The sequence below is a fragment of the Rhinoderma darwinii genome, chromosome 13 (assembly GCF_050947455.1).
Source record: "Rhinoderma darwinii isolate aRhiDar2 chromosome 13, aRhiDar2.hap1, whole genome shotgun sequence".
NCBI lineage: Eukaryota > Metazoa > Chordata > Amphibia > Anura > Rhinodermatidae > Rhinoderma > Rhinoderma darwinii.
In genome coordinates, this window is record NC_134699.1 from 40,795,850 (window position 1) to 40,809,430 (window position 13,581).

The 13,581-nt window shown below is 40.0% G+C and overlaps 1 protein-coding gene across 1 annotated transcript in view; it reads right to left on the reverse strand.

The window, feature by feature from the left end:
* LOC142666492 (bactericidal permeability-increasing protein-like) overlaps positions 1 to 7,457 on the reverse strand; it is a 34,508-nt gene extending 27,051 nt beyond the window's left edge. Inside the window, exons 1-2 of the mRNA XM_075846559.1 lie at positions 7,266 to 7,457; positions 1,173 to 1,287 (exon numbers count right to left, since the gene is read on the reverse strand). Coding sequence (XP_075702674.1) covers positions 1,173 to 1,287; positions 7,266 to 7,377 — 227 coding nt within the window. The 5' untranslated portion in view covers positions 7,378 to 7,457. The remainder of the gene's footprint in view (positions 1 to 1,172; positions 1,288 to 7,265) is intronic.
* Positions 7,458 to 13,581: the final 6,124 nt, after the last annotated feature.

Genomic DNA, 13,581 nt, shown 5'->3' on the forward strand with positions numbered 1-13,581 from the left:
AACCGTCAGAGACAGTGAAGCTCTGTGATTCACTGAAGTGAAAAGTTATAATGATCCACCGTCAACTAAAGCTTCTAAATCTAAGTTTTCCTGGGTGAATGGGAATTGTTTTCTGTATCATCTACATGCTTGGTAATGCAGCATGGGGAATAGGAGGGATGTGTACCTATTTTTTATTTTAGAATGTTGGTGGGTACTCGTACTTCACTTTTTTTTATGTTGGTTCCAGTTTCCTTCATTTTAAGGAAGTGAAAATATCAACAGTGCAATGTTTCACAATGTTACTAACACGTGACCATTTTCTTTTTCAAAAGAAATTAAAAACTAATGTTCCTTTTTTACCATCAAAGGGGTTTTAACATGAATGGGACTAAGCTGCCCGTATGGACAAAAGACTGCATCTGTGTAAACAATGAAGAGAGATCCAGTGGAAACAGAAAAAAGACTCGATTTGGGCGCTCCTGTGTTCACAATGATCCAAAGTGTTTTTATTGATGGGTGGAAAAAAGTTTGTAATTCACGGGTAAGAAACTTTGTTTAAAAAGGTTCTTTATTTTCTATTAAGGAATGCAACGCATTTTGACCTTGCATCTGATGAAGAACTTCGTCAAAACACGTTTCATTGCTGAATAAATAATAAAGAATCTTTTTAAACAAAGTTTCTTTCCCGTGAATTACAAACTTTTTTCTAAAAAAAAACACATCGAATCACTGTGAACACAGGAGCGCCCAAAAGGAGTCCTTTTTCTGTTTCCACTGGCTTTGTCTTGATAATGAGGGAGCTCTACCAAGCCAAACTCGTTACAAACTCCAAGGGCTAGCACACTGTGAACCATAGAGTCAAAGACTCATCACGCATCAAAATAGAGTTGTGCCAATGAACCTTCACAACACGAAAAGGTCAGTTATCGTAGATAAGATCCTGCACGTGAAGTTCATTTTAACTGTCCCTATGATGTTATTACCTTAGAGGAGCGCCTTTCCTTTTTCTTTTTTTTCCCCCTCCCCATTTTCCCTTTGCCAAAGGTAAAATAACAATGAAAAGGCCATGTCACTCTTTGGAGCACGACAACACTTTCATTCTGCTGATTGGTGGGGGTCCCAGGGGTCAGACCCACACCAATCACACATTGATGGTCTATCCTAACATTAAAATTAGTCAACCTCTTTACCCGTTGATGTTGTACTTCACATTTCCCAGGACTCCAACATCATAAGACCCTGAGTAATCTGGCAGCCGAATAGTTGAGAGTTTCTGTTGTAGAACAATCATCCCTTGTTGACGAGCTGAAAAGGAAGCACAAGTTTTATATTCATCAATAAAGTTAAGGCTAACCTAACTTTTCAGGTGACTTTCAGAATAAGCTGTCATCTGTGCATAACCCCAACTTTCAAATATAGCAAAGAGGGACAACCAATGCAGCATTTGTAGCCAAATAGCTGCCCCCACCAGTATAATGACCTCTAGCTGCCACCATACATTATAATGCCCCCATAGCTGCCACCATACGGTATAATATCCCACAGATGCACCCATACAGTATAAAGCCAATAAAGATGCCCCCATACAGTATAATGCCCACACAGATGCCCCATACAGTGTAATGCCCACACAGTTGTCCCAATGCAGTATAATGTCCAAATCCCCCATACAGCATAATGCTCCATAGCTGACCCATAAAGTGTAATGCCCCTGTAGATGCACTAACCCCCTACTGTAGCCATTGGTACTCCCTCTAGGGGTGGAATCCCTAGCCAAAGCATTGGCCATGCTTTGGCTAGGTATTCCGCTCCAGGGGGAGCTCCTGACGTCACTGTCCATATATGTCCATATATTGCGTTGTCGACACTCTGGCCGGGAATTCCTCTCCAGGAGGGAATCCCTGACATCACTGTCTATATATGTTCATTGACATCAGGGGCTTCTCCTAGAGCGGAATCCCTGGCCAGAGCATTGCTGATGGTCTGGCTGGGGATTCCGCTCCTGGAGAAGCCCATGATGTTACTATCCATATATGGACAGTCACATCAGGGGCTCCTCCTGAAGCAGAATTCATGGTCAGAGCTTTGCCGATGCTCTGGCCAGGCATTCCGCTCCTGGAGAAGCCCCTGATGTCACTATTCATATATGGTCAGGGGCTACTCCTGAAGCGGAATCCCTGGCCGGAGCGTTGCCGACACTCTGGCCGGGGATTCTGCAGCTGGAGAAGTCCCTGACAGCACTATTCATATATGGACAGTGATGTTAGGGGCTCCTCCAGGAGCGGAATCCCCAGCCAGAGCCTCGGCACTGTGTCATAGACAATGTATGCAATATCTATCTGTTTATCAACCTTTCTACCCCAGGTTTCTGGCAAAGAAAAGTCACAAAAGGGCCTTTTTTCCCCATCCTCGCCAAATTTGTGGAAATGGGGCGTGGATTCGGGGAAAGGGGCATGGCCCATACGGCCAAACAAATTTATTATTGTTTACGCCAGAAAACTGGCATAAATGACAGTGAAAATCTATGCCAGGTCCTACTTGTTGTAGATTTCACTCTGCGGGTCAAATCCCTGTGATGAGCCTTGTACCTTGCCTCTCTGATCAAACTTACACCCGCACCCCCCCTTCCCATTAGACAGTTAAATAAAAAATAAAAACAACATAAAAATGAAAATAAAAAAATAATACTCACCGCTCCTATTCTCCCCTCCGGGTCCCCTCATCACTCTAGCATGGCTCATACAACATAATGATGCTGGGCAGCATCAGGATGTTGTATGCGATGCAGCACTGATGACGTTGAAGTGCTGCATTGCATATAAGGCCCTTTCGCTGCTCGGTGTCAGGACCTTGGATAACCCGCACTAGAAGGATGAAGGATCCAAGAAGGGAAAAGAGGAGCGGTGAGGAGGGTATGTGTTTTCTTTTATTTTATGGGTGACGTGGAGGGTATGTATGACGCATGGTAGCGTTTGTTGCGTCACAATTGTGGCACACGGCCTGGCTGAGACATGCGACCTGTATATTAAGATGTTTTCGCTTCTTAATAAATGTGTCAAACTTAACTCCAATGTTTCTGTCTATTAAGACTGGCGTATGAAACGCCAGTTTTAATAAATTGCCCCCAATATATCTGTACTCTAATGACATTATTTATCTGGATAATGTATGCACTATTAGGTCTTAGTTGCACATGCATATCTGATAAATATATTACTTCCTTTTTAAAGCCAAAACCATTTGTGGATCCTCAATACAGCAACAAATTAATGAAAACATTTATATTTCGTCTCTTTTTTACTCCTGGTCTTGACTAAAAAATATAATGCAAAATACTGATCAAATATGCAAATGTGAATAAGGCCTTAATCTGAAAACATAATGACACAATTTATCTGCACAGTGTATGACACTATCTATCTGGATGCTTTGCAACAGTTTTTATCTGGACACTGTATGACACTATCTATCTGGATGCTTTGTTACACTATTTATCTGGACACTGTATGACACTATTTATCTGGGTGCTTTGCTACACTATTTATCTGGACACTGTATGACACTATTTATCTGGATGCTTTGCTACACTATTTATCTGGACATTGTATGACACTGTTTATGTGGATGCTTTGTGACACTTTTTATCTTTACACTGTATGACTATTTATCTGGATGCTTTGCTACACTATTTATCTGGACACTGTATGACACTATTTATCTGGATGCTTTGCTACACTATTTATCTGGACATTGTATGACACTGTTTATGTGGATGCTTTGTGACACTTTTTATCTTTACACTGTATGACTATTTATCTGGATGCTTTGCTACACTATTTATCTGGACACTATATGACACAGTTTATCTGGACACGATATGACACTATCTGGACACTATATGACACTGTTTATCTGGATGCTTTGCTACACTATTTATCTGGACACTGTATGACACTGTTTATGTGTATGCTTTGTGACACTTTTTATCTTTACACTGTATGACTATTTATCTGGATGCCTTGCGGCACTATTTATCTGGATTCTATATGAGGCTAAATCTCATTCTAATGTATGATGCTATTTATATAGATGCTATATGCACTGTTTATCTGGGGTTTATCGAAGCGCTAGTCATGTTGAGGCAGTCTAGAAAGGTAAAAAAAAAAAGTGTCCAACTACACAATCTTGCAAATATTGTGTGAATATTGTTGAAAAATCTGATTACAGCAACATGTGCATGGAGTTTGCATATTCTCCCCTTTATTGATGAGGGTTCTTTCTGGTTACTCTGCCTCACCCATAACTCAAAACATACCGATCAATTTTCTTCCTATGCAATTGGCTCCAGCATGTCTTTAAATGTTTACATACAGTACGCTGTATATAACACTGTGGGATATGCTAGTGCCATATAAACAATGGAAAATAAATGAATACCTGTTTATGTTTTATCAGTAGGGATGAGCTGCAACACAGCCCTTGTAAATAAGTGACACTGTTTCTGAAGAAAAAAAAAGCAGACTTTCTTTTCTAATCCGAAACCCCCAATAAATGTGAGGAGGCAGCAGTCATGATGTAGGGATTAATGCTAAATAATAAATTGTGTTGTGCATTGCTTATGTAGAGCTACTGTAGCACACAAAGTTGAAAAATCAATATTTAGTAGCTGCATATTGTGGTTTGACGGAGTCGCACCCATTCTGGGAAACATGACTGTCACCACCCGACTCCTGCTGTAACAACTTGCAGAATTCATCATCCAGCTCTTCCAGTTCTATCAACAGTTTACAGTGAACAAGGGGAGGGCGCAATGGCAGTAGCTCTCAAATCGCACAATTCAAATACAAATACAGTATTAAATGCTATAAACAAGTCAGTAGTTTGCTTATGGGTTCTGCAGAGCAGCATTGTAGCTAGGGGGCGCAAGTGAGTCATGGTGCCCCCCGATGCTGGGTTCTGTAAAGCCAGTGCCAGGGTATTTGGTTACAGGGCTAAGGCAGCAAACTGAATATTTGCACCAGGTGAAGGAAAGCCTTGCTGCTGCGGATCAAGAGCAGAGAATTGGAGTACACGCAATGTCATTACGATCTTCCCAATTGTAAAAAGAGAGATTCACATGATAAGAATAGACTCAGAAATTGTTCACTAATATTATTCTCTGTAAGAAGCAGTAATGCTCTAAACATATTATTCACTGATCTCTAAACTAGGGATCACCACCTGTTAAAAACTACAACTCCCAGCATAACCTGGCAAACAGGTTTGAGGAAACGGTACATTTGTGTTATGTAATATCAGCAGTGGAATTAGAGAAGTAGAGGATTAGGGGTTTGTCCACACGTAATGGAATTGTTGCGTATTTTCCATCTGGAATTGCGGATGGAAAATACGCAAAATACAGCAGCATCAAAGTGGGTGAGATTTAACAAATATCATCCACACGCTGCTTAAAATTTCCGACAAGAAATTGACCAGCGGTGGATATTTTTCGTACTGCAGCATGTCAATTCCTGCTGTGGAAAGTGGACTCAATTGCTGCGTTTTTCAGAGGAGATGTCACCATCTCCCAGCATTGAAATAGACGCAGCAAAATCCGCACCATTTTCTGCAGTAAAGAATTTCCGCAGCAGCAGAATTTCTGCTAGTTTCTGCAGAAATCTTCTGCAGTAATTCCGTTAAGTGTGGACAATCCCTAGCTGCTGTATACAGTACTGTGCAAAGGTTTTAGGTAGTTGTGGAAAAATGCTGCAAAGTAAGTATGCTTTAAAAAATAGAAGTGTTATATTTTTTTTTTATCAATTAAAAAAATGTGAAGTAAATGAACAGAATAGAAATCTAAATCAAATAAATATTTGGCGTGACCACCCTTTGCCTTCAAAATAGAATCAATTCTACTAGATACACTTGCAAACAGTATTTGAAGGAGCTTGGCAGCGAGGTTGTTCCAAACATCTTGGAGAACTAACCACATGTCTTCTGTGGATGTGGCTTCCTCAAATTCTTCTGCCTCTTCATGTAATCCCAGACACACTTGATGATGTTAAGATCAAGGCTGTGTGGGGAACATATCATCGCATCCAGGGCTCCTTGTTCTTCTTTACGCTGAAGATAGTTCTTAATGACATTGGCTGTATGTTTGGGGTCATCCTACTGCATAATAAATTTGGAGTCAATCAGAGGCCTCCCTGATGGTAATGCATGATGGATAAGTATCTGCCTGTATTTCTAAGCATTGAGGATACCATTAATCCTGACCAAATCCCCAACTCCATTTACTGAAATGCAGCCCCAGACTTGCAAGGAACTTTCACCCTGCTTCACTGTTGCCTGCAGACACTCATTATTGTACCTCTCTCCAGCCCCATTTTGAAATTTTTCTGCACCCCAGTTCCTGTGTTTTTTCGTGCATAATTGAGTCACTTGGCCTTGTTTCCATGTCAAAGGTATGGCTTTTTGGCTGCGCTGCTTCCATGAAGACCACTTCTGGCCAGACTTCTCTGAACAGTAGATGGGTGTACCTGGATCTCACTGGTTTCCTCCAGTTCTGAGCTGATGGCACTGCTGGACATCTTCTGATTTCGAAGGGAAGTAAGCATGATGTGTCTTTGATCTGCTGCACTAAGTGTCCTTGGCCGACCACTGCGTCTACGGTCCTCTACGTTGCCATTTTTTGGTGCTTTTTTAAAAGAGCTTGTACAGCACATCTTGAAACCTCAGTCTTCTTTGAAATCTTTGCCTGGAAGAGACCTTGCTGATGCATTATGACAAACTTGTGTCTTGTTGCTGTACTCAGTCTTGCCATGGTGGACCTGTCTTCCACAACCTCACCTTTGTAGTAGAGTTTGGCTGTTCCTCACCCAGTTGTAAGCCTTCTACAGAGCTGTTACTGCTACTGTTAATGACTGTTTCACCCTACATATGAAAATGATGATCATTATCACCTGTTTGGTATAATTGGTGAATCATACACATGACTATAATCCTACAAAATCCATAACTTTGTGCAAGTGTACATAAAATAATCTATGCTGTTTTAAAGTAAAGGGTGGTCCCACCAAATATTGATTTGATTTAGATTTCTCCTCTGTTCATTCACTTTGTATTTTGCTAATTGATAAAAAAAACAACTATTAACATTTCTATTTTTGAAAGCATTATACTGCAATATTATACTGTATATAAAGGATATTTCTACCAACCCTTTTATTCACTCCTAACACCTATTCAGCTCATACACACATAATATACATTCATGCCGGTGCCAGGTATTATATGAATCATACCATAATCCAGCCCCTTCTGTGTTATTCTCACGACCAAACCGGGATTAACAGCGTCTGCTGCTCCAAGCAGAACTACAGAGAAAGCCAAGGTTAATGTGTAGATCAGTGTCATCTCTGCTGCGAGTGATGTTGGCACAAATTAAATATGAGCTGGAAAGAAAAAACGGCAAGCTGAATACGAAGTGAATCTTAAAAAAGGAAGATGGAATGAGGAAGTGGAAGCTGAGATTTAATTGGGGCTGTCCCAGGAAGGAGCGTGTGGTACTATTTACTACAATGTATGTAGAGAATAAAGTATCGTAACCAGGGGAGAAGCTACCGGAAATGTAAGGGTAGCAGTCACAACCAGACCATGGTACTTGCGGGTGCCCAAGGGCATGTCTGCCACATAAGAAGACACCAGTATCATAAACTGTACCTGGTAGGTAGGTTATGCATTGGAGCCTAGGAACTTCAAGTTACATCTCTGATCATAACAATGTATATTTTACTCCCAGTACAACATTATGTTTCTGTTATGTGCTCAGTGCTCATATTCTATCTGATTTGTCTTATAGTAACTACGGATAGAGCTTATACAAACCTTTAAACCAGCAACTATTGTCTTCACTGGCAATATACTGTACCATGCAAAAATAACATGGTGCCACTGCCACCTGCTGGGTGATCATTTAGAGGCAGTATTTATCTCTAAGCATCAGTCTTCTGAAATACTGAAAACACCCATGTACGTTATTTTTTATATTTTTTCCACATGTTTTATGTGAACATATCAATATTTGACACTTCATTTAAACAGTATATAAAGTATATCTAAAGATAAAGTTGATATAAAGGAAGAAAAAAAAAAGGAAAACAATAAAATGCAATAATGTATTAAAGAGGTATTCCCCACCCACACATTTATGGCATAGTCACAGAAGACGATTGCACATGTACACAGCCTTTGTCTGTAATTAGAGTTTCCTTGCCTAGTGCTGTCCCTTGTTTCCCCTAAGCGACTTGCTTTTTGACTTCCTGTGACCTGACCTCGGCTGGACTCCTAACTTTTCTTTGCCTTCTGACTTTTTCCGCACTCTCCCGGTTTGACCATGCCTGCCTGACTCCGCCTTTTGCACCCGGACTTATCCGTGGCACAATTGCCCTGCCTCTTCCTCCGTGTACTTCCCAAGTTACCCTTTGTTATTTCGTACTGTCTCTGTCTTATCCGTTTGTCAGTTTCACGTGTACCAGTATAGGGAACGCCACCCAGTTGTGCGCCGTCATTTAGGTCGGGTCGTACAAGTTGGTAGGGACAGAGGTTTGGGAAGAACAGGGACCTCACTGTTTACTGTGTATTTGTTTGTGACAGTATTCTAATGCGATTTTTGCCACACAATTTTTCGCATAACCAGCGAAAAAACACTGCAAAACAGCGCTGCTTTTCAAAAAAAAAAAACTGTGGCCGACAACATGACAAAATGCAAATACTGCATAAAAACCTCAGATATTTTGTTTGGTTTGCCCTTTGTTGTTGAAATGTGTGGTATCACCATGTTGAGATCAAAAAAGCTCTGATTCCTTACATTTTTTTATAGATGCCCGTGAGTCTGGAAAGCGATTTAGAAAGATCAACAAGCAATTTCACGGTCCGAAAGATAAAGAAGTAAAGAACATTTCAAACAACTGGCAACTTCTCCAGGCCCGGCCATCCCAGCAAGTTCAGCCCAAGAACAGAAACAAAGACACTGACAGAAATTTCTAAGAACCACTTCATGGGATCTACAGGTTGCTCTTGTCACGACTGAGGACAAAGTGCACGAGTCCACCATTATAAAGAGGCTTTACAAATTAGATGTATGTGGGATGTGTGCTAGGAGGAAAACTTTGCTGTCTAGAAAGAACATCAAAGCAATAATAAAGTTTGCCCAAGAACACTTTGTTAAACACCAGAATTTGGAACAATGTGATCTGGACAAAAAAGGCAAAAATGAGTTATGTATCCACAGTATACAGACATGTTTGGTGGGTACCTGAAGACATGTTTTATGGGTACCTGAAGACATGTTTGGTGGGTACCTGAAGACATGTTTGGTGGAAACCAAAGGCAGAATTTCACTAGAAGAACCTGATGCCAACTTTAAAGCGTGGAGATTGAAATGTTCTTTTTTTGGGGCGACTTTGCTGCATCAGGGCCTGGGCGCTCAACATCATAGAATCCAATATTAATTCCTTATTGTATCAGAGGATGCTTGAGGATAATGTGAGACCATCTGTCTGAGGATTGAAGCTCAGCCAAAAGTGAACCTTGTAACATGACAATGACTAAACATACCTGTAAAAAAAATAAAAATGGAGGGCTCTTAAATGGCCAAATCAAAGCTTGGATTCAAACCCTATCAAGATTCTGTGGTGGGATTTGAAAATGGCAATAAATCTCTAATTTATCGCAGAATTAAGTGAACCCAAGTATGAAAAACATGAAAAACAGGAGGCGCTAACCCTCAATGATGAACTTCACATTCTTCACATTTCCAAATGCTTTCTGAAGGCTTTGTAATAATAAGCGTCAACAGAGTCTATAGGGGTGATTTTAGTCTACCTCCACTGCTCACTTTGTGTCATGTGTGTAATTCGCGAGACGCGACTACTAGCTAGTAACATGATTTATAAAAAGTAAAATGTCTGGGCTGAATTTAGCTACTCAGCCCAACCATTTTATGAACTCAGTGAATCAGTATAAATCTGTCTTACCTCTAGTGATGGATGTTGGCCACTGGAAAATTCCCATTTTAAGTGTAGGCTCTGGAGAAAACTCAGGTGATTCAGAGTTCTCCATAAAGGGGAACCGAGCGACAACGTCTTATACTTCCTATTAGGCTCCATGCACATGGCAATATTATAGCTCGTGCAGGAGCCTTATATAGAAAGCCTGCTAGATTATGAAAGTATTTCCCAAAGCTTGGTCTGAGAAAGGTTTTCCTGGTCCCGTTTAGCACTTATGAGAAAACACTAGTTATGGATTATCTGATTTATGGAATATATACCTAAAAGAAGAGGACACATAATGATGAGAAAGTAAGAAGAAAACAAGGGAGTAGCTATTGTGGGAATCCATCAAATAATGAATGGAAAATAAATTTAATGAATCAATGCTAGTGCCAACTTTCTCCATGTGCATGGAGAGATGGTATGTTTAGCCCGGTTTTTGACCCAAGAAAGAGGCTCCTTGCAGTATAGGTAGCAATGTGGGAATTGGGTGGCCTACTATGCAGATTTTATGGTTATGTACAGATATAGATTTGGACAAATGTAGTCCTTTTTTCCAATGAGCACCTTGGTTTGGCAAATTCCCCTCCCCTAAATGGTAAAATCAATTTAAGAAGAAGTGGTACTCTGTCCAAACAGACTGCATTATGGGACCAAAATTCTAGAGCCTGGCTCTAAATATATGGCTCCTGCATGGAGCGGTAATAAAGCCATCATATTATTCAGTTTAAAATTTGTAAAAATGATTTTTGGAAGACCATGTAAATGACAGGTTTTCTACCTTTGTTATGACCGTTAACATAATACTAAATATACAGTTGATTGAAATCAAAGATGGATTCAATATGTAACACTAAATCCCATGGAATTGAAAGGTACACATGTTCTGTTAGTTCTTCAGGTGGCCCTAAGCTGTTTATTTGGCGAAAGACTTTACATTACAGAACTGTTTAATGAATAAACAGATATAATTTACCTTTGGTGTAGAGAACTGCTATATTATAATGCTCCCAAAGCTAATCTAAACTGTGGATTAACAGGGCGGTGCCTAATAATTCAGAAACTTATGATACGGTGTTTCTAAACAGAGGATTAGCTCCTGACCCTAGTGCAAAATCTAGTGCTAGATTCCTCTTATGGGACAGAGGGATCTATTTTATTTTCACAGTACTGTCCAAAAATTTTAGGCAGTTGTGGAAAAATGCTGTAAAGTCTCGCATATCCTCCTGCATGACTTGAACAGCAGTCTTGGGTTTGCCAGCAGGGTCCATGGCCTGAGCAAATTGTAACGATCAGCAGGTTTGTGGACCCACTGGGCTACTTCGCCACCTCTAAGGGCGATGTCTAACCAGCCTCACCAGTCTTCACCTTTTAACCCCTATACAGGGATCTGGTGATCGCTGCAGGGAGACTGCCAGGTGCCAGGTCACTACTTCTTGAGGTGAAGTAACTGCTGGCCAGACAGCTGATAGGCAGACAGGGGTAGATGGTACCTTGGTTGTAGCAGGATACAGACTAGTGCTGGAAACTGGAAGCAGGCTGGCGCCGGATTACTGAAAAAACTGGCACCGGATTATTGGGAGCAGGCTAGTGCCGGATTACTGGAAGCAGACACAGAATGCAGGATTTCGACAGGTAATGGACACAGGATATCGACAGGTAATGGACACAGGATACGAAACCTTCGCAGGATAACACTAGGTTTGTCCAACTTTAACAAATGGCAGCAATGGAAGCTGCAGGTGTGCTCATCCAATAGGTTATCCTGGGATCTATAGTTCCTCAGTTGGAGTGCAGTTGGAAGAAGGGAGCTTGCAGGCAGGCAAGGCAAGGATCCAATAAATAGAAGAGTTTTTGAAAGAAAATCCTCAGCACATCCACATTTATAAAAATATAAAAAGAGCTTTATTTCGGCATAGAATAAAAGTCCATCGGACACAGGTGGGACGTGTTACTGCTAACGCGTTTCGAACGGAGTGCTCTTACTTTTAGCATGCTCTTACAAGGCAATAAGCACCTGCACAGGAGCCCTGATTAAATAGGGATCTCCTACCACTTGTATGGGTAAAATACAGACCACGACCAGGAGAAATTAATCCATTATACTGTAGCTACACAGCAATGTAGTACAGGCCCTAATGATGTAGCAAAGGGATGTGCAACCTGTATGTTTGCACAGTGTGCATCAGCTGCTACTGCTGAAGGGGGGCGCCACGTTAACCCTAATATTACTTGTATAGTAGTATCATTTAGATATTACACAGCTTTGTTATTAGATTAATTTATATAGGAAGCTCTTATTTGGTTACAGTGTGTTAGTCGCATTTACATTGTGGCACTATACAGTATACTCTTTTTTTAGTGTACAGATGTAGTACTCTTTATCTTGACTTTTAATGCATTAAATACACAGTAGAAAGAAACTTTAACTTGACTTTTTCAATGGCTTTTCAATTATTTTATTGTGCGATATTAGCGGCACTGTATAGAATTGATTTTTGGGCAAATGCATGAAAGGTTTTTTTGTCAAGCATATGGCATAATTCAGGCACTGTACTGTATGGTGCTTATAAGTAGGCACAGTCTGGTCTGGTAATTTGTATTCTTTTGACAGCACACCATATTGGGTGGGTGCGCCAACAGAAGGCATTGCAGAGGGCATCATCCAATGTAAGGCCAGCCATGATATAGCAGTATTTCCTGTCTGTTCTATGAAAGCTAATGAACATTGGAACTGAGTGGTTTGAATTGATCACTGTGAGAAAAATTAGGTTGGCATCAATTTTATTTGCAAATACTAAATACATATTAAATGTTTATGAAGTTACACCCTTTGTTTGTAGGCAGATTTCTACATATTGGCCTCCTATGTCAACATTCCTGAAACCACTTATAAATGCCCATTCTGTCAAAATCAATCTCAGAAGTCGTTAACTTGTGGAAGGTTCTGAATAACCATAGGCACAGGTAAGAATTTTATCTTTACGTTTAATGCTATAGTTTTCTTAAAATAAAAAAAATCGAGAATAATAAAAAATTAACTTCATGCTTGATAAAGGTCATATAGCAGGACGGAAACGTTGCAGCTTGTGCTGGCTTAATAAACCACCATTTTTTTCACTAACATGGAGTGCTGTGGGACTTTCTTCAATATATATATATATATATATATATATATATATATATATACATATATATATATATATATATATATATATATATATATATTGAATACCTCCTTGCTTCTATGAATATTATGAATTATATGTATATATGTATATATAATTTATCATTCATCTGCAAGCATCATGCATCTACTTTGCAGCAGTCCTGCAGTCACATACGGACCAGCGTAATATATTTAAAGACACTGAGTGGTCCTCATGTGCTTAAATTTATAACCAGCATTGCTGAAAATTCATTTCTATACATATAACTGCACAATTTGACCTATTATCATGCAATGTTGAACCAGAGGAAAGCAAGAACAACATTTGCCAATACGGGTAAATTTTTTGATAAAATTACCTATTACAAAGCAATCTAATTTAGAATCTAATTTAGAATT